General features: G+C 40.9%; 1 protein-coding gene and 1 pseudogene across 2 annotated transcripts in view; one reads left to right on the top strand and one right to left on the bottom strand.

Moving 5' to 3' along the window:
• The window catches only part of PARVA (parvin alpha), a 171413-nt gene that overhangs the window by 111063 nt on the left and 34413 nt on the right, over nucleotides 1-25937 (top strand). For both annotated transcript variants that reach the window (XM_017881581.1, XM_017881582.1), the window contains exons 4-5: nucleotides 828-930; nucleotides 21053-21193. In XM_017881581.1, the coding sequence (XP_017737070.1) occupies nucleotides 828-930; nucleotides 21053-21193 (244 nt within the window). The remainder of the gene's footprint in view (nucleotides 1-827; nucleotides 931-21052; nucleotides 21194-25937) is intronic.
• Nucleotides 11813-12285, bottom strand: LOC108535500 (ubiquitin-conjugating enzyme E2 variant 2 pseudogene; annotated as a pseudogene).

Genomic DNA, 25937 nt, shown 5'->3' with positions numbered 1-25937 from the left:
AAAAAAAAAAAAAAAAGAGATTTAGTCTTCTAGACATACAATTCAGAGCTTTCTCCCTGATATAGACCCTGTTTTTTTAACTTTTTTTTTTTTTTTTTTTTTTTTTTGAGGTAGAGTCTCACTCTATTGCCCAGGCTGGAGTGCAGTGGCACAATCTCGGCTTACTACAGCCTCAACCTCCCTGTTCAAGCAATTCTCCTCCCTCAGCCACCCCAGTAGCTGGGATTACAGGCACCTATCACCACGCCTGACTAATCTTTGTAGTTTTAGTAGAGATGGGGTTTCACCATGTTGGCCAGGCTGGTCTCAAACTCCTGACCTCAAGTGATCTGCCTGCCTCGACCTCCCAAAGTGTTGGGGTTACCGGTGTGAACCACCTTTTCATGGCTATACACTGTGAATGTTGCTTGCCATTAGAGTAAGGAATAATAGGGGACATAGATATTAACAAGGACACTGGTGCCACCAGCGCTAGCAGGATGTACATCTGAAAATTAAGAAGGCCAGGAGGGCTCACACTTGCAGCTGCCTGTGCGCACACTGGGTCATGTGGACAGTTCTGCTTTTAAATCTGAAGTTCAAAGCAGGGCACAATGGAACACTCACATAGTCTCAGCTACACAGGTGGCTGAGGCAGGAAGATCACTTGAGCCCAGGAGTTTGAGTCTAGCCTAGGCAACATAGTGAGACCCCATCTCAAATAAAATGAAACTTAAAATCTAAAGTTCATTTAGATTTTAATTGTTTAGGATAAGAAAGCTGGTCTGTAAGAAAATAAACTATAACTCTTTCTTATTATTGCTCGTTCCCCCTCTCTCTCTATGTAGGTATTAATTGACTGGATTAATGATGTGTTGGTTGGAGAAAGAATCATTGTGAAAGACCTGGCTGAAGATTTATATGATGGACAAGTCCTGCAGAAGCTTTTCGGTAGGAGAGTTCAGTGCTGCAGTGGATGTGTGTTTAACTGCAGGTGGTTGGATCACCTACTTGTAGCTAGAAGGAGTTATTCTCAGTTTACAGTGGCTTACCTGGAAATGGATTACAAATGTGTGGAACGTGGAATAACAGCTCAGTGAAGGTTTTAGATGTCCTCTTGCAATGTTTTACATGAATGAATTGTAGAGGGAGTCTCCACGACCAGGTGGGCCTGCTCCTTCTAGCAGCCAAGGGTCATCAGCTAGATGAAGAGACCCCACTATATATTAATAGCTAGAAAGCATGCCTCCTTCTCTCCAGAAAAGCATTCCTGTGTGGCCTCTGTAGGTATATTTACATGCATGGGCGTGAGTATGCATTTTTAGACCTCTGTCACCTTCAGATGCATGTATGTGTTCCTCTGTCATCTGTGGACTTGTGCATGTGTGTGTTCCTCCCTGGGTCGCTTTGCAGCTGTTCATGTGACAATGTAAGGACAAAGGGGAGAGAAAGGAGAATTCGGGGTAATCTTAGTGTTGAAAGGACAAATTTCAGCTTGAATGGAGTTAAGGTGTCCTCCACTGCTCCTAATCTAACTCTGGCCCAAACCTTCCCCTCAGATTCTAGACTTCAATCCTTCACTGCCCTCTGGGCACCTCTACCTGAATCTACCTTAGACTGAATTCATCCACTTTTCTAAAGCTGTTTCTTCCCCTCTGAGTTCGTAGAATCCCCTCCCTTCCTCCTCTGTCCCCATGTATACAGGGATCAGCAAGACCCATTTCTACCTCTCCTGAATACATCCTCTGCCGTTTTCACTTCTCTGAATTATTGAAAAAACTTCCAGACTCACTTCTTTGCTTCCCATCTCACCTCCTTCAACCTATTCCCTACACAGCTAGCAGAGGAAACTTTTAAAATCCCAAGTCCAGTCTTGCAGTACTTATTTATAACTCTCAGTGGCTCTCTCCTGCTGGACAAAGTCCAAACCCCTTGTCACAACATTCAAAGCATTCCATCATCTGATGACCTCCAGCTGTCTCCTCGGCCTCACCTCTGGCCCTTCCCACACATGTGGCTCATCCATGTGGTAATACGTGTAAAGTGCTTAGGATAGTGCCTGACACATAGCAGATGCTCGATAAATGTCATCATTGGTTTTACTATTTTTTTATACCATTGCTGCATTTTTACATATGCCACACATATTAACATGCCTATACTTTTGCTCATACTAGTCCTTCTGCCTCTAAGGCCTGCCTTCCTGCTTTACCCACCAGGGCAAACCATTATTGCTCATCCTTCTGATCTCTAGAATTAATCAAATGTGCCTCCCTATTACAGCCTTTACAGTACTGTCACTTTTTTTTTTTTTGAGGCAGGTTCTCGCTGTCACCCAGGCTGGAATGCAGTGGCATGATCTTGGCTCATTGCAGCCTTGACCTCCAGGGTTCGAGTGACCCTCCTGCCTCAGCCTCCTGAATAGCTGGGACTACAGGGCATGCACCATCATGCCCAGCTAATTTTTGTGTTTTTTGTGGAGACGGGGTTTTGCCATGTTGCCCAGGCAGGTCTCAAACTCCTGGGCTCAAGCAACCCGCCTCAGCCTCCTGAAGGTACTTACTGGACTTACAGTAGGGAGCCACCACACCTAGCCCTATAGTCACATTTAGAAAAGGTAGTCATACACTCTTTTTTTTAATGTTCCCCCCCTACACACACATATATGTATCTCTCTCTGAGGAACTATATATACACTTGCACGTATATGCATATATGTGTGTAGATATATACAAATGTGTACACACATATATCCATATACATACATGTGAGTATATAGACATACCTTATTATAAGACTTTCCATGTCATCTGTGGCTGTTTAGGTAAATGTGCATAGGCTTCCCCAAGGCACGAGCCATGTCCTATATATTTATCCAGGCTTCTCCAGCACCATCAGATTGTCTAGCACGTGTTGCCTAGCACTTAATGTATATTGAGGCCAGGCACGGTGGCTCACGCCTGTAATCCCTGTACGTTGGGAGGCCTAGGCAGGCAGATCACCTGAGGTCAAGAGTTCAAGACCAGCCTGGCCAACATGGTGAAACCCCGTCTCTACTAAAAATGCAAAAAGTAGCCGGGTGTGGTGGCAGGCGCCTGTAGTCCCAGCTACTTGGGAGGCTGAGTCAGGAGAATCGCTTGAACCTGGGAGGCGGAGGTTGCATAGAGCCTAGATCATGCCATTGCACTCTAGCATGGGGGACAGACCAAGACTCCCTCTCAAAAAAAAAAAAAAAAAAAAAAATGTGTATTGAATGAACGAATGAATGGCTAATGCAATTTCTAGGAAGTTAAACTGATTTGGTTCTCAGACATCAGTATTAATGGGTGTTAATATTTAAGGGCATATAAACTGCAACTGAATACAGAGAGGAAATGAAAAAGCTTTGGCACATGAAGACATGGCTAAGCCAGGAGCCTCACTACGCATCTCTCCCAGTGACTACAGCTTTTAACTCCTCCAGCAAACATCTAGTCAGGATCTGAAACTGCCAGAATGTTCTATGCTAGGCTGTCAGAGCAAGCAAGGTAGAACATGGCCACAGAGTAATGGAACATGGTCGTGAAGGAATCTTGCCTCCAGGAATGGTTACAAAATCATCCAGCATCACATCTGTGCAACCCAAATCAGGCATTACATACAAGCAGATTCGATCATTTCAGATCTCACCCTTCATGCTGAAAAGGTGATTCACTATGGAGGTGATGCTTCTTTTGTGAACTTAAGTTTAGACCCTAATCTCAAAGGTCTAAGGCAGGGCATACACATTCAAAGCCTACAGGTAGGATAACCAGGTGGAGCGAGCCAGTGTGTAGTAAAAAAAATATACATGCATCAGGAGCTCCTGGGAGGGATCAGTCTGAAAGCAGAGATTAGGGGGAATGTTTTGGTTTGTTTTCTTTTTTTAATGACTCTGTGAGTATATAAAGGAGGCAGAGTTTCAAGTGAGCACTCTGACCTTACGTTCCCCTCTGGCTATTTTTCCTGTCACTGGTCGTGTTAACCTCGATCACATTGTCAAGGTGGTATCTGCCAGATTTCTTCATTATAAAGTGACTGTTTTTCTCTTTTTAATTTATGTGGGGAGAGATACTTTGAGACCGTGTAAATATCCTGTTCTCCTTAAACTTCTCCCTCTAGTTTTAGCATCCATTTAGAATGCATCTGCTGCAATTACTATGGTAGTGTTCTAGCAGAGATGGTCTCTTCTCTGTATTCTTTCTGCATTTATTAACTGGAATTCTAAAAGGAAGAGTTGTCATTTCTATTTATTTATATCACTGTGGACATATTTATTTTATACTTTGGGTTTAATCCAGTACTACTTTATCGTTCACTTTTTTGCTCATTGGCTTCCAGCTTTGGCCATTGGGAGCTCTTTCAGGTTGCCTCCTGGACACTTTCAACAAGCTGCACATATATATATATATATATTTCTTTTTTTTTTGAGCGTTTCCTTTGTTTCTCACATCATAAGACACTCCAAGACCATCTTATATTTTTCTTACTCCAGTCCTGAAATCAATCACTTTTCCAACAAGCCCTGATTTATTTTATTGGAGAATGGAATTTAGATATCAAGATTTGGGCATATTAGTGGATGTTTTTAACTTGTTGTCTGCAGCATAAATAACCAAACATCTGTACCTGGGTACAGTACCCTTACATGGTGGTGTTAACCAGGCATGATTGTTCCCAGAAATCCAGCTTCTAATCATACTGGGGCTTGAGCTTCCTTAATACTGAGTTGGTTGGGCAGCGAGCTGGAGGGGTCTGAGTTTGAGATTAGTAAAGTAACTATGAAACACTAGCACTTAGAAGATGATGGAAATGGCATAAGGGCCTCTGGTAGCCCAGGAGCACACACACTGACATCAAGAAAAGGATATGAGGCCAGGCATGGTGGCTCACACCTGTAATCCATGCACTTTGGGAGTCCGAGGTGGGTGGATCACCTAAGGTCAGGAGTTTAAGACCAGCCTGACCAACATGGTGAAACCCTGTCTCTTCTAAATACAATTAGCCAGGCATGGTGGTGCATGCTACTTGGGAGGCTGAGGCAGGAGAATCACTTGAACCCAGGAGGCAGAGGTTGCAGTGAGCCGAGATCATGCCATTGCACTCCACCCTGGGCAACAAGAGCGAAACTGTCTCAAAAAAAAAAAAGAAAAAGAAAAGGACATGGAATCCAGGAAGCCATGTTGATTACATTGTGGAACAAAGACCCAGAACCTAGAGGCAGAAGTGTGTGAGAAGGTGTGGCAGTGTATTAGTCTGTTCTCATGCTGCTCATAAAGACATACCCGAGACTGGGTAATTTAAAAAGGAAAGCGGGCTGGGTGTGGTGGCTTAGGCCTGTAATCCCAACACTTTGGGAGGCCGAGGCAGGAGGATCACAAGGTCAGGAATTCGAGACCAGCCTGACCAACATGGTGAAACCCCCATCTCTACTAAAAATTCAAAAATTAGCCAGGCATGGTAGCAGGCACCTGTAATCCCAGCTACTCGGGAGGCTGAGGCAGGAGAATCGCTTGAACCCAGGAGGCAGAGGTTGCAGTTAGCTGAGATTGCACCATTGCACTCCAACCTGGGTGACAGAGCAAGACTCCATCTCAAAAAAAAAAAAAAAAAAGGAAAGAGGTTTAATTGACTCAGAGTTCCACGTGGCTGGTGAGGCCTCACAATCATGGCTGAAGGCAAATGAAGAACAAAGTCATGTCTTACATGTCGGCAGGCAAAAAAGCTTGTGCAGGGGAAACTCCCATTTATAAAACCATCAGATATTGTGAGACTTATTCACTACCCCATGATTCAGTTATGTCCACCTGGCCCCACCCTTGATACATGGAGATTATTAACATTCAAGGTGAGATTTGAGTGAGGAAACAGCCAAACCATATTAGGCAGGGACCTCTTGACAGAGGGTTGTATGTGTTTTGTTGCTGTGGTGAAAGCCTGAACAGGTGAGCGTCCTTGAGATTCCATGTGACCTTGGCTGGCAAGGACTGGCTGGGTGTTCTCCAATTGTGAGCTCAATGGGGAGCAACAGCATACCTGGCTCACCTCTGTGTGGCCACATGCTCCTTGCTCACAGCAGTGTCTGCCTTCCTTGCAGGAAAATCACCCTTCTTAGAGGCCCCAGGCATTTCTGGTAGATTCTATCAGAACAGCCTCTCCCTAGTCCTTTTTTCTTAGCTGCCCAACCCAGCTGCCCCATTGCTGCCTGTATTCCCTGGGTCTTCCCACTTGCCCTGGCATCAGATCTTAGTTTAGGTTTTCCCAAAGCAGATGCTGAGACAAGGACATGGGTGGAGGAAGCTTATGTGGGAGGTGACCTTAAAACATACAAATAACTGAATAGGGCATGTAAAAGGGGAAGAGAGAAGTGCCAAACATGAGTATGTTAATCAGAACAGCAGCCCTATTTCAACCAGGGCTCATAGCTGGGCCCTCTGAGAAACCACATAACAACACATCTCAGAATCACCCTTCCCAGTGCAAGGTAGCAAGGGCATTTATCCTATGGCTCCTTTCCCCCTGTGGTTGAGGGTTGCCTGTGCAGGAAATAAAAACTTCCAGGTTGTGCTCCTGTGGTTACAAGAAGAGGCCAGAGATGGCCATCAGTGTGCTAGGAGCTGTCTGCAGCTACAGATGAATGCAGGTGGGCCAGGGAGCTTGGGGAAGGGGCATCGCCAGCATCCAGAGAGACCACAGGGACAGCAACCCTGCTGTGGGGACACTGGCCACTTCTCTGCGCTATTGGTATTGCTGCCAAGAAAATATTAGCCGCTGGCAACGCTGGCCTGCTTCTTCATGACATACACTTCGTCCTCTCACGGGAGCAGCCCCAGCCCTTTCCAAACCTCAGAGCAAAGGTTTCCCAACCCCAGAATGAGGAGGAAGTTCCTTCCTACCCCAGCCAAAAAATCACCTCATTGTCCAGGATTACCCCCTTCCAGGGTGATTGATAGAGGAAAGAGCCTTAGGTTTCCCAGAATATTCTCTTACTCCATGGCATCAATAAGAAAGTCACAGAATCATCCCAAGTTGGGACACATTTCCCAATGCCTCAGTTATGCAGGTATGTCCACGGTCACCTGGTTATTTTTACATTCACAACACTTAGGCAGTAGGTATGACTGAGTGAGAGATGGGATAAGCGATTCCAGGACGATGCCTACACAACATAATTCATCATTTCATTTGAACATGGCCCACTGCCTGTTTCTTATTGAGGTTTCCTGGCTTGGGATGTCTATGTGAATTTCCTTATGGTATGTTTTCATTTGACTGATCCTTATCTTTGAACACATACATGTGCTGGGAACAGAAAAGGCCTACATTCAGGGATGAGAGTCATAAGGTTCCAGGGCTCTTCCTTCTGGTTTTCACAATAACATGTGACTGAAACAGGATATCATTCTTCAGGCTTGAGACCACAAGGTTGCCTGTGGCAATAAAGTTCTACAGGAGGATGGTTTTATTTTGTTTTGTTTTGTGTGTGTGGTTTTCTTTTTCCCTGATAGACACTAAAGGGTGCATTTTACACTGATCATAATCTAGTCTGATAATAATATCCACTAGGCAAAAACCATTTGGTGTGCTATATGCTAACTGCTGAGTTTAGGGATATAAAAGTAAATGTGTCATATTGCTGTCTTCTGTTGGGATTAAAGATGTGAGCCACCTCACCCAGCCAGAGGGGGCATTTTGAAAATTGTGAGTTCTGGAAACTCAGCCTGGTAGTATACAGGTCTGTAAGAGATCAAGTAGGAGTTCGGGCAAGGTTTTGGGAAAGGTTTCAGGGAAGAGGGGTATTTTGGTGTTTTATTTTGTTACCTTTTTTTTTTTTTTTTTTTTTTTGAGATAGGGCCTCACTCTGTTGCCCAGGCTGGAGTGCAGTGGCACAGTCATAGTTCACTGCAGCGTCGCCCTCCCCGGGCTCGGGAGATCTTCCCATCTCAGCCTCCCAGGTAGCTGCGATCACAGGTGTGAACCACCATACCCAACTAATTTTTGTATGTTTTATAGCGATGGGATTTCACCATGTTGCCCAAGTTGGTCTCAAACTACTGGGCTCAAATGATTCACCCACCTTGGCCTCCCAAAGTGTTGGGATTAAAGGCATGAGCCACCTCACCCAGCCAGAGGGGGTCATTTTGAATGGGGCCTTACAGAAAAAGATCTCAAACATATAAGGAAGGAGAAAGGGCACTTTAGCCAGGACAACAAAAGAGTTTCCAGGAAGCCTCTGTTAATTTTGGTGCTAATGGATGGAAAATGCTGTAGCGTCCAGGAGCCAGTCGGTAGGTGACCATCAGGGTTGGGTGACTGGGATATGAGGCTAACAAAGAAAATGAGACCCAGCTCCCAGGTTGTGGTTTTTAGCACCATTTTCCAACAGGATAAACCAGGACTTCTTGGAGAAATGCCTTCTTTTAGACCTGGGGCAGGGAATGTAGATGAGCCTAGAGCATCTTGCAGTGCCAAAAAGAAGTGCTAAGAAAAAATATATATACACAGCCACACATTGAAAATGTCCAAAACCAACCTGAGGGAGCTCCCAGTGGCCAAAGCTGGAATTATTTGGGGGGAAAATTAATAATAGTAGTATTGGATTATAATCCAAAGTCTAATATAAATATCCTTAAATTGATACTGATAAAAATAAATAACTGAACAAATAAACGGGAACAAAAAGATAACTCTCCCTTATAGAATATCAAATACTTTATGTAGATACAACCCCTTCAAAAAAGGTGGCAATTAATTCCACAATCCTCGAGTGGCTGATTTTAGTGACTGTCTTCCCATGATGAGGGTGTGGAAGTGGGGATAGGGTAGGGGGAGGATGTAATGAAAGGTTACTTCACTTCTGTGGTCTTCCTCCCCAGCCTACCCATGGGAAAAATGTAGGAACAACCAAGCAGTCCTCACCATCACTTCTCAAAATTGTCAAGGTCATGGTAAAAACAAGGAAAGTGTGAAAACTATCGCAGAACAGAGGAGGCTAAGGAGACATGAAGAAAAGAAGTGGTATCGCCTAGACCATTTCCTGAAACAGAAAAAGGGCATTAGAAAAAACCTAGTGAATCCAGATAAGATATGGAGTTAACAGTCATGTACTAATGTCATACATAATGTACCATAGTAATGTGAGATGTTAACAGTAGGAGGGGAAACTGAGTTCGGAGTGCATAGGAACTGTCTGTACTGTTTGTAACTTTTATTTAAATCTAAAAACCATTCTAAAATGAAAAGTCTATTTAAAATAAAGGGCCCAGCACTGTGGCTCACACCTGTAATCCCAGCACTTTGGGAGGCCGAGGTGGGTGGATCACCTGAGGTCGGGAGTTCAGGACCAGCCTGACTAACATGGAGAAACCTTATCGCTACTAAAAATACAAAATTAGCCAGGCATGGTGGCGCATACCTGTAATCCCAGCTACTTGGGAGGCTGAGGCAGGAGAATCGCTTGAACCCGGGAGGCAGACATTGCAGTGAGCCAAAAATCGCACCATTGCGCTCCAGCCTGGGCAACAAGAGCGAAACTGTCTCAAAGATAAAAATAAAAATGAAATAAATAGAGGCTGGTTGCGGTGGCTCATGCCTGTAATCCCAGCACTTCAGGAGGCCAAGGCAGGCAGATCACTTGAGGCCAGAAATTCGGGATCAGCCTGGCCAACACGATGAAACCTCATTTCTACTAAAAATACAAAAATTAGTGGGGCATGGTGGTGGGCGCCTATAATCCCAGCTACTCAGGTGACTCAGGCAGGAGGATCACTTGAGCCCAGGAGGCAGAGTTTGCAGTGAGCTGAGATTGCACCACTGCACTCCGGCCTGGAAGACAAAGTGAGACTGTGTCTCAAAACAATAAATAAAATAAAGGAAGAAGATGAAGCTCACATTAGAGGACCGTGAACTAAGAGTTTTAGACTGTATTGTTTGGGTAGTGGCAACTAGTGATGGCTTATGAGCAAAACACAATCAGAAATGAGACTTTAGGAAATAACATAGGAGCAGTATGGGGGTTGCTCAGAGACAGTGGAAGGAACTCCAGCAGAGCATCTCCTCATGAGAAAAGGATAGTGTCAAACTAGAGGAGTGACAGTTTGGATGGGGAAAAGCTTGAAGAGGACCTAGAGATGTAGGGAATGAGTAGCCAGAGTAAACCAGGTGGATGTTGAATGGGGATGACTCCATGAACCCCAGGAGGAGGTGCATCTTGAAGAGTTTGATCTTGTTTACTTTGAGGGTCACTTTTCTATGCCCCAAAATGCTGGGCCGAAGTGGCAGCTATGCTAAAATTGAAGCAGGAATGAAGAAACAGGAGATCTCAGTTCCAATCTTGGTTTCACCACTAAAACATACCTCTGCTACTCCAATCGCTCTCCTGTAAAGTCAGGAAGGTGGCTTTAAAAACCTCTATGGCTGAACTACCCAGTTCAGCAACCAATAGCCACATACAGCTGTTAAAAGCAATTAAAATGGAACATTGATTTTCTCAGTTACACCAGCTAGATATCAAGTGCTCAATAGCCAAATGTAGCTAGTAGCTACCATATTGGATAATTAAAAAATGAACATTGCCGTCATAGCAGAAAGTTCTGTTGAATAGCACTGCTTGAAGATCCTCCTCCTATAATAGTCTGATTTTGTTGATATATGCTTGCCTATCTTTTTTTTTATGTTTTAAAAAATGGATATTGTATTTGGGGCTTAATTTACACCATATAATCCTAAAAGAATTTGCCAGAATGCCAAGATCTTTTTAATTAATATTGATTTCTGATGAAATCAAAGTCAAAATATAATTACCTAGGACTCCTTTCTTGTTCCAAGAAGAAATTAAACTAGATAATTTCTTTCTGAAATAGTTTCTGCCCAAATTAATAATTCACAAGCAAGTACCACAATAAAGGGAGTAAATAAAAGTGTGTATACAGGAAAGGCCTACATAATTCCAATTTTTGGCTTTCCTTAGCAGGGTACTGCTATCATATACTACATCAACATAATAGAAATGGCCAGTCTCGAGCGACACGTTCACATTTTATTTTCCATTTTAAACTTAACTGAATCTCAAATCACATATCCATACACCTATTTCCTTTTTTTGTTGCACTGTCACTTAAATGCATTGGTCTAAACAAAGACTGGTAACCAAATATCTTACCATGTCTGTTACATGGCTAACACACAAGAAACAGCTTTTAAGCAGAAATTCATCAACTAACATATTTTTATGTATTAAATACAGGTATCAAAACAATCCTGAACATATTTTTGATACTGCCTAAGCTAGGGTGAGCACCACACCGCTTCAAAACTTAACACATCTGTGACAATATTTGTTGCACGCTGCCTACTTTTTAAACAATTTCAACTGCAGCTCTGCTTTCACTAAGCAAGATGGGTAAAGCATTGCATTTTTCTGTTTTCTTTCTTGAGATTTGTCACTTTTTAGAAACACACATGCTTCCACTGCCATCTGGACACTTCTTCCACACGCTTTCATCTATGTAAACCTGAATTCTTATTTCGAGTTACTCCAGGGTTTACGTTTTAAAATGACAGTGGCGCTGTAACAAGGGGAGGAAAAAAATTGCTGCTGCATTTTTTCCTACCTTGTTACCTGAAAACATAATGGCTGTACTGTATTTAGGTGCTACATGTATTACAATATATTCTTACAGATGTCCAGGTTATGTTTAACCAGCTGCGAATTCTTTACTTAATGTGTGGGTAATTTTTCAGATTGTGATATTTAATCAAGACATTAACATGATAAAGTTTGTTGGATTTAAGACAAGTTTGAGATCCACTAAAATTAATTGTTGGTGTGTTGTCCTTCTGGTGGCTGTGCCGAAGCTTCGATATTTTCTTTGGGCCATCATTAGACGTCTTAGCTCTTGAAGTACAACTTTAATGCCCTATATGAATTTTGCCATTTTGCCCTAACACTGGCTATGCCTCCGGGCATCACCATCCCACTGCGATTATTTATTCCATTCATATTAATTTTTGTTACAATCTAACTGCGGGGAGGAAGTTCTGGTATTTCGGTCCACATTTACTTTCAGGCCCCTATATATTCTGTTTTCATAATTTTCCTTGCGTGTTCCCGAATTAATCATGCCTGTTCCACCTTGTAAGTGTCATATCTTCATCATCTTCAAGGCCCCAGCCTAACCGTACCATCACCTACTCCTTTTTGTCCTTCTTCAAGTTCTTCCAACAAGCGAAAAATACGAGGAACTTTAACTCCTGTGGAGACCGCCATCTTCTCCTGCAGCCTGACGCAGCCCATATGCTGCTATTCTTAAACTGAAAGAGGCATTTTCTCATCTCAGAAACTCAAAAGTTAGATGAAAGTTTTTTATTATTTTTCTTTATAAATAATAGAGAAGCTCTCTAAAATGTCTTACTACATAGACAAAAGCATGGTAGAGAATGACTGTGTGTGTCAAGGGACACATACACAAACATTGTACAATACAATGTTTGTGTATGCATTGAATATTTCTGGTAATAGTCATAATAAACTGTCTCTATGGAATGGGACTAGGGAACTTGGGACTGCCATGGAGAGGAGACAGTTTTCACAGCTTGAATTTTCTCTGTTTATATATTATCGGTCTTTTTGAAAGTGGTTGAGTGCATATGTAAATTTCAAGAGCAAAACTGAATTAATGTATCAGTAGATATCAAATAATATTTGATATACTTCAACAGCCATTTCAAGTAAAATAGAAAGAGGAAACTACTTAAATATGATAAAGACCACTATACAAAACCTAACTGAACATATTAAATAGTGAAATATCAAAGATGTGGTATTAGGGACAAACGAGAAATAATGGCTATTACAACTATTATAAGTGTTTCAGAGGTCTTAGTTAATATAGTAAGAAATTCAATTTTCATTTTTAGCATTATGGCTGACTAGATGTTCAGATAAATCTTATTGGTACAGCACACTTAAAAAATCTGAATAAGCCTTTAACAACATATTTTTGTATGGGATGGCTAAACTGGTGTGAAAAGGAAGGAAATTCTTCTGATTCCAAAAACAGGAAGGAAGGATAAATCTAATGGGATAAGTGCTAATTCCTAATAACCTATCATTCCTAATGACCTATAGCCTGAAGTTTAAAGGGTCACACATACAGGGTGAGGAGACAAATCTTGGGTAGAGTCTGAGCAAGAAAGGGTTGGAATCAAGCCCCCTGAATAGAGCTAAGGTCTTGGAAGGGCAACTCTTCCAATGAGTACAAAATTTGTCCCACAGAAAGAGGCAATAAGGATAAATTATCTTAGCCTTGGATGTGAACAGAACAACTAAAAAGAAGTCTGCTTCAGATAACTCCTCATCAAAAGTCTATACTCACACAGATTTAAGGCCAGGATTCACACTACTTTTGTGACTTTAAAAAATCTAAATTGAAATTTTGGTTACAAGTTGTCCCAGGTCACTAGTGCCCCAAGGCAGAAGCAAACATATGTCCTTCTTTTAAAGAGGAAGGAATTCTAAGGTCAAACCACAAAGAACTCCCAGAGTTAAAATTCCAAGGAATATGACCTCAAAATTAGAAATCACCAAAGACATGAATATAAGCCACCATGAGCACTGTCAACAGAAACAATATTCTATAGATTCATCCCACAAATACTATAAATATTAGAAACTGTTAAGCTATAGACTGGACATGGTGGCTCATACCTGTAACCACAGCACTTTGGGAAGCCAGAGTGGGAGGACTGCTTGAGCTCAGGAGTTCGAGACTAGCATGGGCAATATGGTGAGACCCCATCTCTATTTAAAAAAAAAAGAAAAAGAAAAAAGTGTTCAGTTATAGAATATAAAATGAGTATGTTTAATATGCCAAAATAAATGTTTTTAAAGGCTTGAAAATGATAAAAGAACAAGAAACTATTAAGACTGGACAGGTAGACATGAAAAACAACCAAACAGAACTTCTAGAAATGAAAAAGTGTGAATAATAATGAAACTAGAAACCTCAGTGGATTAGACACAGCTAAAGAAGGAAGTAATGAACCAGAAGAGAACACTGGAGAAATTACCCAGAATCCAGTATAGAGAGACAACAGAATAGAAAATGAGAAAGGGAATTCAAAAACATAGAGGTTATTCTAAGTAGATCCAACATACATAACTAATTGGAATTCTAGAAGAAAAGAAAATGGAGTGTAGTAAATATTTAAAGAAAACATAATGAATGAGAATTTTCTAGAATTGATGAAAGACATGAATCCTCAGATTCAGGAAGCTCAGTGAATCCCAAATAGGGTAAGTAGTGACGAATCTACACCTACACACTTTGCAGTGAAACCTAAGAACACTGAAGACAAATGATTAAAAGCATGGAGGAAAAAAATAGATTATTTATAAAGGAACAACAGACTGAAAGCTGTCTTTCACAAGGAACAAAAAAAGCCAAAATATATTAATATTGAAGATATCAAAATACTTTGATGTCTTTAAAGTGCTGACAAAAATGATCAACTTATAAATTCATACACAGCCAAAAAAAAAAACTGTTAAAGTTAAGAGAGGCGGCTTTAAAAAGTTAAGAGAGGCTGCCTGCCATGGTGGCTCACACCTATAATCCAGCACTTTGGGAGGCCAAGGCGGATGGATCACGAGGTCAGGAGATCAAGACCATCCTGGCTAACATGGTGAAACCCTGTTTCTACTAAAATACGAAAATTAGCTGGGCGTGGTGGCGGGCACCTGTAGTCCCAGCTACTCGGGAGACTGAGGCAGGAGAATGGCGTGAACCTGGGAGGCAGAGCTTGCAGTGAGCCAAGATCGCGCCACTGTACTCCAGCCTGGGTGACAGAGTGGGACTCAGTCTAAAAAAAAAAAAAAAAAAAAAAAGTTAGGAGAGGCCGGGCTCAGTAACTCATGCCTGTAATCCCAGCACTTTGGGAGGCTGAGGCGAATGGATCCCCTGAGCTCAGGAGTTCAAGAATAGCCTGATCAACATAGTGAAATCCCATTTCTACTAAAAATACAAAAATTAGCCAGGCAGTAGTGGCATGCACCTGTAATCCCAGCTACTTGGGAGGCTAAGGCAGGAGAATCGCTTGAACCCGGGAGGTGGAGGTTGCAGTGAGCCGAGATCAAGCCACTGCACTGCAGCCTGGGTGACAGAGTGAGACTATGTCTAAAAAAAAAAAGAGAAAGGCATTTTCAATAAACACAAACTGAGAAGGTTTGCTACCAATAGACTCCCACAAAGGAATTTCTAAAGATTGTACAATAGGAAGGAAAATGAACCCCCCAAAAATATCTACAATGCAATAGTGAACAAAGATTATTATGGTGGGTAGATCAAAGCCATAACTAAATGAATATAGAATAATCACAATAATGTCTAATTTGTTAATTAAAACAATATAGAATCAGAATCCCATACAACTACAGCACATAAATCAGGAATTATGTGATTGAAGTCAAAGCATGCTGAGGTCTTTGTATTGTTTAGCATATAGGTAAAGATATTAATTAGCTTAAGACTTTATTAAGTTAAATATGAATGATGAATTTTCTATCATAAATACTGAAGTAATAGAAACAGAGTATATAACCTCCCTACTAATCATGGGGAGAAAATGGAATGAGAAAGAATAAAAACATTAATCCAAAGAAGGCAAGGATGGAAGGGGGAGAAGAATCAGAAAACCCACTAAATAGAAAGTTCAGAATAAGTTGATAGAAGTGAATCCAAGTATACTGGTACACTCAATATCAGACTAAATAACAAAACAAATTCTTGCCAAATACTATATACAGGAGATAGTTTTGTTTTGAGACAGGGTCTTGCTCTGTTTACCAGGCTGGAGAGCAGTGGTACGATTACAGCCGACTGTAGCCTCTACCTCCCATGCTCAAAAGCAATCCTCCCATCTCAGCCCCCCAAGTAGCTAGGACTACAGGCATGTGCCACCATGCCCAGCTAAGTTTCTTATTTTTTGTACAGGCAGGGTCTCACTATGTTGCCCACCCTGGTCTCCAACTCCTGGCCTCAAGCAGTCCTCCTGCCTCCACTTCCCAAAGTGCTGGGATTACAGGGGTAGAGCCACCATGCCCAGCCGAGATAGTTTTAATAAATGAGGGACACACAAAGGTTGAAAGAAAAAGGGTGGAAATAATTATGTATACTGGACTAATTTTTTTAAAGCTGGGGTAACTATTTTACATCATACAAAATAGACTTTAAGGCAAAAGGCATTACTGCAGAGAGTCACTACATATTAATAAGAAATTAAAGTCACTAGGAAAATATAGAAATTTTAAACTTATATGTACTTTTGTATATCAAATACTTAAAAATTTAAAATGATAATCATTACTTCAAGAATTTGACAAACCTATCACAGTGGTAGTTTTTAACGTACTTCTCTTAATAACATATTAAGAAAAAAGTTCATAGAGAATGTTTGAGCAGTAACTAATCTGCATGTAGCATATGATACCCTGCAAACTGTATTCTTTTCAGCTGCTCATGGAACACTTACGAAATTTCAGTATGTCCATAAAGCAAACCTCAAAAATTAGTATACAGACCAAATTCTCTGACTACAGTGCAAGTTTCTCTCCTAATATACTTGGAGACAGAAGTATTTTTTAAACAACTCAGGAATTGCTCATACTGGAAAGAGTATTTTACATATTTTAGTTCTTGAAGGGTGGTTACATTAATATAGTGTGGTATATATGACAACTGTGTTTGTTAGAACATCTCAGTTCTCCCACCATTCAGGGTAATTGAGTTTATTCTGCCTTGTCTTTATGCATCAGAACTTTTGAATACTGTTTCATTGTTTTCTATGTATAATCTCTCCAAAAGCAAATTTGGGTAATACCTTCAAAAACAACTCAAAGATTCACAAAATAATACACCTGAGAAAATTTTCTAAATCACATCCTATCAATTTCAAAATCATGCCTAATACTTATGAAGAGTTAAATTAGTTATGAACAATTTGTGTAACTATGGAAACATGAGAGAAACAGTTTCCTTGAAGAATAAAACTTCAGCAACAGAAAACTTTATGGAACTAGCTGAAATTAGCCCACAAAAGAACATTATCTTTAAATCCTTAGTAATGTTGAGTAAATTACTATTAAGCTATAGAAATATTTGAGTGGGCCTCTTATATTTTAAGGGTTGAATACCTTAAAGATAAAGGAGGGGTAGGAATAGCAGAAATTCTCAAACTAATCTTTTATTTAAAATGTCAGAAAATTAAAATATGTCACATAAGTCTGCAAAATAGAGATAACAGTGTTTTATTTGCATACCTAGAGAATGCTGAAGACTCAAACCACAATAGGATTAATAAAGGGATTTGGTAAGATGACAACATACAAGGAAAAAATCTATAAGGCAATAGCTTTCATGTTTACCAGCAGTAATCAAACAGTAATACATACACACACACATGATGTTTATTGCGACTTTATTACAAATAGGGAAAATGTGGGTTAAAACCTGGCTGTATGTCAAGTTATAAGTCGTATAATGCAATATGCAGTTTTGAAAAAGAATGAGTTATATTCATATATTGACCTAAAAAGACTTATGATATATATATGAGTGGAAAAAAGCCAATAGCAAAAATATATATACACTATAATCTCATTTTTATTAAAAGAGAAAGAGAAGTCCGGGTGTGGTGGCTCATGCCTGTAATCCCAGGACTTTGGGAGACCGAGGTGGGTGGATCTCTTGAGTCCAGGAGTTCAAGACCAGCCTGACCAACATAGTGAAACCCCATCTCTACTAAAAATACAAAAATTAGCTGGGCGTGGTGGCGCATGCCTGTAATCCCAGCTACTCAGGAGGCTGAGACAGGAGAATACCTTGAAACCGGGAGGCAGAGGTTGCAGTAAGCTGAGATTGTGCCAGTGCACTCCAGCTTGGGCAACAGAATGAGACTCCATCTCAAAAAAGAAAAAAAAAGGAGAGAAAGAATATTAATATACACACAATAAGAATTACTTCGAGATATATTTTTATGCAAATCCACTTAATATCAATGCCTAAAATAAAATATCCAACAGCCAAAATTAAAAGCAGGAAGATAAACCCAAAGCATAATGACTAAAATGGAAAGAAGTAAAGCAGAATTACATTCCATAAAACATTTGCAACGCAAAACAAAGCCACAAATATGCTTCTCCTAAAAAAGAAATACCAGATGCTAACAAAAAAAAAAAAAGGAAAAAATTTAATCTTAGGAAGAATGTACTACAAGTATCATAGAGTAGTTAAATATATTAGTGGAAACAGAAAAGCAATGGATGCTTCAGTAAGTAAGGTGTGAAATCCAATAATGGAAAACACATTTCTCTAAACTCCTAACACTTCTGACACCAAATGTGTGGGTTTTCCACACTAAGCAATTTTCCAGTTCTCTATGGACACCAACAGGGTGTCCTACAATTTAATTTTGATACTACTGGCCCAAAGTTAGCACAGCCCTCACAGGTTAAGGGCTCAGTGCCACAAGAGTGTCCCCACTTCAGTTGGCATTCGCCAAGTTCAGACCTCCCGTAATTCTGACCAACTAGCTATAATAGATTAGGGGTTTCCAAAACCCCTTCCTCAGATATGATTATTTGCTAGAATGGCACACAGAACTCAGGAAGGCACTTAGGTTTACTAGTCTATTATAAAAGATAAAACTCAAAATCAGCCAAGAGGAAGAGATGCATAGGGCATGGTTTGTGGGAGAAGCACAGCGCTTCCATGCCTTCTCATGTGCACAACCCTCCAGCACCTTCATATATTTACCAACCAGGAAGTCCTCTGAACATTTTCGGCCAGAGTTTTTATGAACTGTCATTAAGTAGGCATAATTGGTTAAATCACTGGCCACTGATAGGTGACCTCCAGCTTCCCTCCCCTTTCTCATGGGTCAGGGGTATGAGGCTGAATGTTCCAATCCTTTAATCATACGCTTGGTTCTCCTGGCAATCAGCTCCCCCATCCTCAGAGCTTTCCAAAAGTTGCCTCATTATCATAAACTCAGATGTAGGTGAAAGGGACGTGTTATGAAAAACGAAAGATGTTCCTTTTACCTTAATCATTTTAGAGCTTTTTCAGGAACTGGGGACAAAACCCAAATATTATAACAAAAGATGCCACTATCATCTTTCAGAAAGTTACAAGGGTTTTAGGAGCTCTGTGCTAGGAAGGGGGATCAAGGAGACAAGATGTATATTTCTTATGTCATACCATTTTTAAAAAAATAAAGATGAAATAGACAACTGTGCAAGAAAAAGTTATTGACCTAGAAAACAGACTCAGAGACCTAAGCTGAAAATCTGTTCAATGCCAGATTTTAAATATGAAAATTTATAGACAATGATGTAATACAGCAGAGCTAGCAAATAAGTGGCTCCTCCTCACTCCTCTCCTCCCCACCCAACCCTCTCTCGCAACAGTCATCAGTAATCTTTGCCTGCAATCTTTTCCTCTGAGCCAAGACAAGACCAGAAAGTTCTTAACCTAGCATTTTGGGCAGCCTCTATCCAATGCTTGTAGTTACAAAGTAAGATTAAAATAATTTGCTTCTATAGAGACAATTACATCATCCAAAATAATGGGAAAAGTGAAAGAAAATAACTTGTCATTTTTTTAGTAGGAGAGGATCCAAGATAAGAATTCAGCCTAAAAATGGATAAGGCACACACAAGGTCTCTTCAAGATGTAAGAAGACATTTAGATATATTCTTGTTAAATCCCTGAACTTTAGAGATAGAGATGGCTTGAAACAACTAAGGAAAACATTTCAGGCCATCACAGGTAAGAACAGCTTGAGATTATCCTACTGAAGTGCTTAAAAAAAAATTCACAAATCCACAGAACCTGCATAAATTCTCCATTGGGCAACTTTATCTTCAAAGAATGACTCAAGGGGCATTTGGCTTAGATAAACCACAGTTATTTAAAAATAAATAATGTAAGCATTAGGAGAAATATTGATACATAGTAAAATTTAATTTGTTTGTATAGCAGCCCTTAAAAATTAGAAAAGATATTTTAAATGTGTGCAGTTCTGTCAATCTTAAATGAATTAGAACCGATTAGTGAGTTCCAGTGGTAGACAACCAATTTCCTGTTAAGGAGTCCAAAGTTGTTTTTTTCTTTGTAATAGATTAAAATATGAATTTAGATTAATACAATGATTAGACTGAGTTTTTCCTTTAAGTATTAAGGTGTTATATCATTGCGTTAAAAAACCATTGATTTTAAAACACACCATTATATAAGTACCACTCAGAAAGAGAAAATCACTTTAAGCTATTACTCAATGCTTTCTTGTTGCTGACAATTTTTATTTTACACTTTTTGAAGGTGCTCATGTAGGCTTATTGAGACATGTAAGTAATCATACTATGAAGAGCTATGAGCAAGTTCACGCCTATGGAAACAATGATAACTCTTAGACCTTCCACCTAGCTGGCAGCCATTGTAGGATGCCAGTAAGACACAACCTGACTTTAGGGATGTTAAAGTGTGGAAAATATGTGCCTTAGAATTGATTAAATATGACACATTAAGGAAGTTACCTTCCAGGTGGGTTTAAAAGGAAAGAAGGTACTTAAAACAGATAAATATGACTGGATGTGACACAGACTGTACTACAGGAATGTACAAAATGCTTTGACTCACTCTACAGAGAAGGTTTTCCAGTCGGAGCACAGCGATGTCCTTGGAGAAAGTAGAATTGAAAAGAAGGAGAAAACTCCAGAATGATAGAGTTCAAATATGACAGGCTAGGTAAAATGCCCCTGGGATCTGGGGATTCAAGTCATGATCACCAGGCTCTTACAGTACTGATGCTGCTGGTGCCACCATAAGGTGATGAGGGGACAGCAGTGTCCCTCTGCTGGTAGGCATCCAGTATCTATTGTTGCGAGAGTGCATGCATGCATGAGTGCATGAGAGACCGAATAAGTGAGTAAGTGCATGCGGTAGGGTTGTCCGGGGCCCAGTATAACAGCTGTTCTCTTTTCCCTTGTCACCCTCAGAGAAACTGGAGAGCGAGAAGCTAAATGTGGCTGAGGTCACCCAGTCAGAGATTGCTCAGAAGCAAAAACTGCAGACTGTCCTGGAGAAGATCAATGAAACCCTGAAACTTCCTCCCAGAAGCATCAAGTGGAATGTGGATTGTGAGTTGAACAAAGGAAAGGGGCACCATTAAACAATGCCTGTGGTCCCTGCCATGGGGCTTCCCCAAGAAGCCATCCATAAGCTTGGCAGGCTTCGGGGGAGGGGGGCCAAACTCATTTATCTTTGAACAAGATGCCCCGCTTCCTTAGAACTTGGAAGAAGTTCCGTACATACCCTTGGGGGAAAATAACAAAATGTCAAAATCTCACGTTCCTCTTCTGTAAAAGGCTTTCCATAGAAACCTCATGTGAAATGGCAAAGGGAAGGAAACTCATTCACTGAGCTACTTCTTCTAAGTCCCAGCACAGCCTTTTGAGAAAGCTGTTGTCTGCTGCTTGGAGAGGCTTGGAAAGCTGAGGTCCCCACATCCACACAGCTGAGAAGCAGGGAGCAAGGATTCAGCTCTGTCTATTGCAAAGCCCACACCTTTCTAATGCCCCTTCATTTTCTAGAAAGAGCAAAGATATGGCTGAGATCATAGGCACTGGAACAAGATGTTAAAATTCAGCTTTTTACAGCTAGCATAGCTCAGAGACCTCAGAAAGCATACATTATTAGTTTATAATAATTATTAGTTTATAAATTATTAGTTCATTTGCTGCTTCAAAGGCCCGGTGTCTAATACAGACTTAATGAGTCCCTATCAGAATTAATCAGGGGATTAGGTGAATCTAGCAATAACAACTGGATTCCAAAGTTTATTGTAATAGATAAGAATAGGAACTTAGATTAATAAAAGATTAGATTAGACTGTGTTTTGCCTTCAGGTATTAAGGGGTTAAGTACTAGCTTTATTGCGTCTAACTTATACAACTTAAAATCAACAGCCCCTACGAAAAAAAAAAAAAAGAAAAAACCTTTCAAACTTGGGAAAGAAAAAGGAATCTTCACCTCTAAAGTTAGAAACCCAGTAACTGCCAGTCACAATCTCTCCAGCAGGTCTCTAACATCTGACATTGGGGCTGAGACACCAAGTGCCTCCTCAACATAATTACACATTTTTGTGCACAGCGTGATGAGCTACTTTGCACAGGAGTGTGATGCTGGGAACAGGGCACAGGGCATTCTCTGCCCGCAGAGGGAGACACCTGAGGGCAGGAGGAGGGGAGGCCTGCTCTGGGCCCTAGATGCTATCAAGGAGAGGGGCTGTTTCCTGTGTTCCAGGAATGCTAGTATTGTGAATGGGGGAGAACAAGGCAGTGCAGGGAGGTTGATGACTAGTTTGAGAAATGTGTCTGCATTTTAAAAATCCACAGTAGTCATAAACATTAGAGAAGTCCTCTAATGAAGACTGCTGCTTAGTTTGGTTTGATCCTATCTCTCACTCCTTTGAATATGGACCACCTCCCTGTACCCCTCCAAAAAAATAAGTCAAACATCATTTAACTTATCATGGCACCCAATCTGGGAAAGGCTGAGATAGAAGAACAGAGTCTTTTATTATTATTTTATATATATATATTATTTTTTTTTTTTTTTTTTTTTTTTTTTTTTTTGTAGAGAGTCTCTCTGTCGCCCAGGCTGGAGTGGCAGTGGCGCGACCTCGGCTCAGCTGCAAGCCTCCGCCTCCCAGGTCAAGCGATTGCTCATGCCTCATCCTTCCCAAGTAAGCTAGGATTACAGGCGTGTGCCAGCCATGGCTGCAGCTAATTCTTTTGTATTTTACTAGGCGAGTGGATTTCAGCCATGTGCCCCAGGCAGGCCTCGAACCCTGAGCTCAGGCAATCCAACCCCGCCTCGGCCATCCCCAGAGTGCCAGAATTACAGGCCCGAGCCACCACACCACACCTGGGCGCTAGACAGGGCGTCTTTTAAAGGTCCACATGAAGACATTGTCTGCCAGTGGCTTTGAATGATTTGTTTGGTTTATGATTACTTTAATTTCTTATAGGGATAATTGATACAAAGAAAAATCATCACCTCATATTACGCATGGCTAATCTAACTGTTTCATTTGTTTTTCATTTACTTGTTTCATTGTACTCGTTAGCATCACGGCATCATGTTTTGCTTGTCAAGGTCAATATCACTTTTTTTTTTTTTTTTTTTTTTTTTTTTTTTTTTTGAGACAGAGGCTCACTGTGTTGCCCAGGCTGAAGTGAAGTGGCACGATCTCGGCTCACTGCAACCTCTGCCTTCCGGGTTCAAGCCATTCTCCTGCCTCGGCCTCCTTAGTAGCTGGGATTACAGGGGTACCCCAGTACGTCCACCTAGTTTTTGTATTTTTAGTAGAGACTGGAATTCGCCATGGTCAGGCTGGTCTCAAAGTCCTGACCTCAGGTGATCCACCCGCCTTGGCCTCCCAAAGTGCCAGGATTACAGGCATGAGCCACTGCGCCCCACCCAAGTCATAATACACTTTTGTGTTTTGTTATTTTTCTCTTGATGTTACATCACACGTATTTTCTACATTCCCTCGTGGTCTTTGTAGATAAAATTTTTGATAGTTGTTTCTATTTCATAGGGTAGATATCCCATAGTTAACTTAAATCCTAGGTTGATGTTGATGCCTATCCTTTTAGGATGTTCCCCTAACTATTTCTAATATCAGATAGCACCAAACTGAATGTCTTAGCTTGTGCATCTTTTTGCTTCTCTAGAATTACTCCCCTTAGATAGATTTCCAGAACTGAGATGGATTACTAGGTCAGAGGGAATAATTATCTCATCTAGGTGGCTAGCTCCCTTTCATGCCTTGGGGCTTTGGAAGAGCTGGGCTTGTTTACAAAGTCACAGTGGCTCGTTCCATAAGGAATGTGGCAGGCACAGCTCCTGGGGGAAAAGCTCTGTCTCCTCCTGTCTCAGTTACCTTCCCTGGATGTAAACCTGAGGACACTGTGGCACCTCTCCGCTTAGGATGAGGGTGATAGGGACAGGCTGCTGAGTTACCAAGGTCCTTGATCTGGGGCTTTAGGGATTTCTTCCTTTTTTTTTTTTTTCTAATTCACAACAGTAATTTTCATTATTGAAAATTTACAAAGTGCAGATAAAATAAATGTAAATATTAACATTTAACATTTATTATGCTTATTGTATGTCTTGTACTCTTCTAAACACTTTATGTATTTTAATCTTTGTAATCTTCACTCACCCATCTGAAGTAAGAATTCTTTTATTCCCATGTTACAGATGGGAAAATCGGGGGAAAGAGAGGTTAAGAAGCGTCATAGTTTCATAGGTAACCTTCATGAGGGCAGGGGCTTTTTTCTTTTCACTGCCCACCTAGAGATAAGAACCATGAACACGGTGCTGTGTTCAAGTTCTGTGTGTGTCTGCACATGTGTAATAAGTAGTGTATAATATTTTATATATGTATATATAAAAAACTTTTAACAAAAATGAGATCAACCTGTTTATGTTGTTTGGAAGATGTATATATTGACAAATCATTAAATATTCTTCTATATGTCACTTTTAATACCATATAATGTGACATTGTATGGATCTACCACAATTTATTTAACTGATAATGGATTTTTAGATTGTTTTTTCCGTTTTCCCACTGATATTAATACAGCTGGATGCATTCTCCCTGCTTGTAGCCATAATTACTTCTTTAGGATAAATACCCAAGAGTGGTATTTTAGGGCCAAAGGGTGGGAGCATTTTTAAGGTCATAATACATAATGTTAAATTACCTCCAGAAAAATTACACCAATTTCTGTTTCCACCACAGGACATGTTTGGAAGACTATTTCTAACTCGACAGCCTTGTTTTAAATACTGCTTTCCCGCCCTAGAGTGACACTTAGCCTTGCAGCTGCGGTTCCTGGCTTGCATAGTGAGGCCTAGGTGCTTGCTCTTATCCCATATGTTGCCCTCCTGACTTGACTGCGGGCACATGTTGGCCTCAGCTTCTGTTGAGCACCAGGGAAAAAATTCCCAGGAGATGTGTTGAGAGGCAGCAATGATGAGGGTGCACAGATGTTCAACAGTGGGTAGACTGTTTTAATTGAAAAAATGGCATATTTTTATTCTAAAGAATATTTCAAAATAGGAAAAAAGGCTGGGCACTGTGGCTCACACCTGTAATCCCAGCACTTTGGAAGGCCAAGGTGGGTGGATCACCTGAGGTCAGGACTTTGAGACCAGCCTGGCCAAATGGCAAAACCCCATCTCTACTAAAAAATACAAAAATTAGCCCAGCATGGTGGCACATATCTGTAATCCCAGCTACTCGGGAGACCGAGGCAGGAGATTCACTTGAACCCAGGAGGTGGAGCTTGCAGTGAGCCAAGATTGTGCCAGTGCACTCCAGCCTGGGTGACAGAATGAGACTCCATCTCAAAAAAAAAGAAAAAAGAGGGGGAAAAAAAAAAACTATCAGGCTGGGCACAGTGGCTCACACCTGTAATCCCAGCACTTTGGGAGGCCAAGGTGGGTAGATCACCTGAGGTCAGGAGTTTGAGACCAGCCTAGCCAACATGGTGAAACTCTGTCTCTACTAAAAGCACAAAAATTAGCCAGGCATGGTGGCGCGTACCTATAATCCCAGCTACTCGGGAGGCTGAGTCGGGAGAATCACTTGAACCCAGGAGGAGTTGGTTGCAGTAAGGTGAGATCCAGTCATTGCACTCCAACCTGGGCGACGAGCAAAACTCCATCCCCCCCGCCAAAAAAAAAACATCTTTCCACTCTAGCGTAACTATTTTCATTTTTTAAAATACATTCCTTTCCAAATGTTGGCCACAAGCACGTTTGTGTGTGTATATGTAGATATACATACATTTGTATATGCTTTTA

This window comes from Rhinopithecus bieti, unplaced genomic scaffold, assembly GCF_001698545.2.
Source record: "Rhinopithecus bieti isolate Rb0 unplaced genomic scaffold, ASM169854v2 scaffold_11944, whole genome shotgun sequence".
Lineage (NCBI taxonomy): Eukaryota > Metazoa > Chordata > Mammalia > Primates > Cercopithecidae > Rhinopithecus > Rhinopithecus bieti.
Note: the sequence above shows the minus strand (reverse complement) of the source record. Positions and strands in the feature narration are given on the sequence as shown.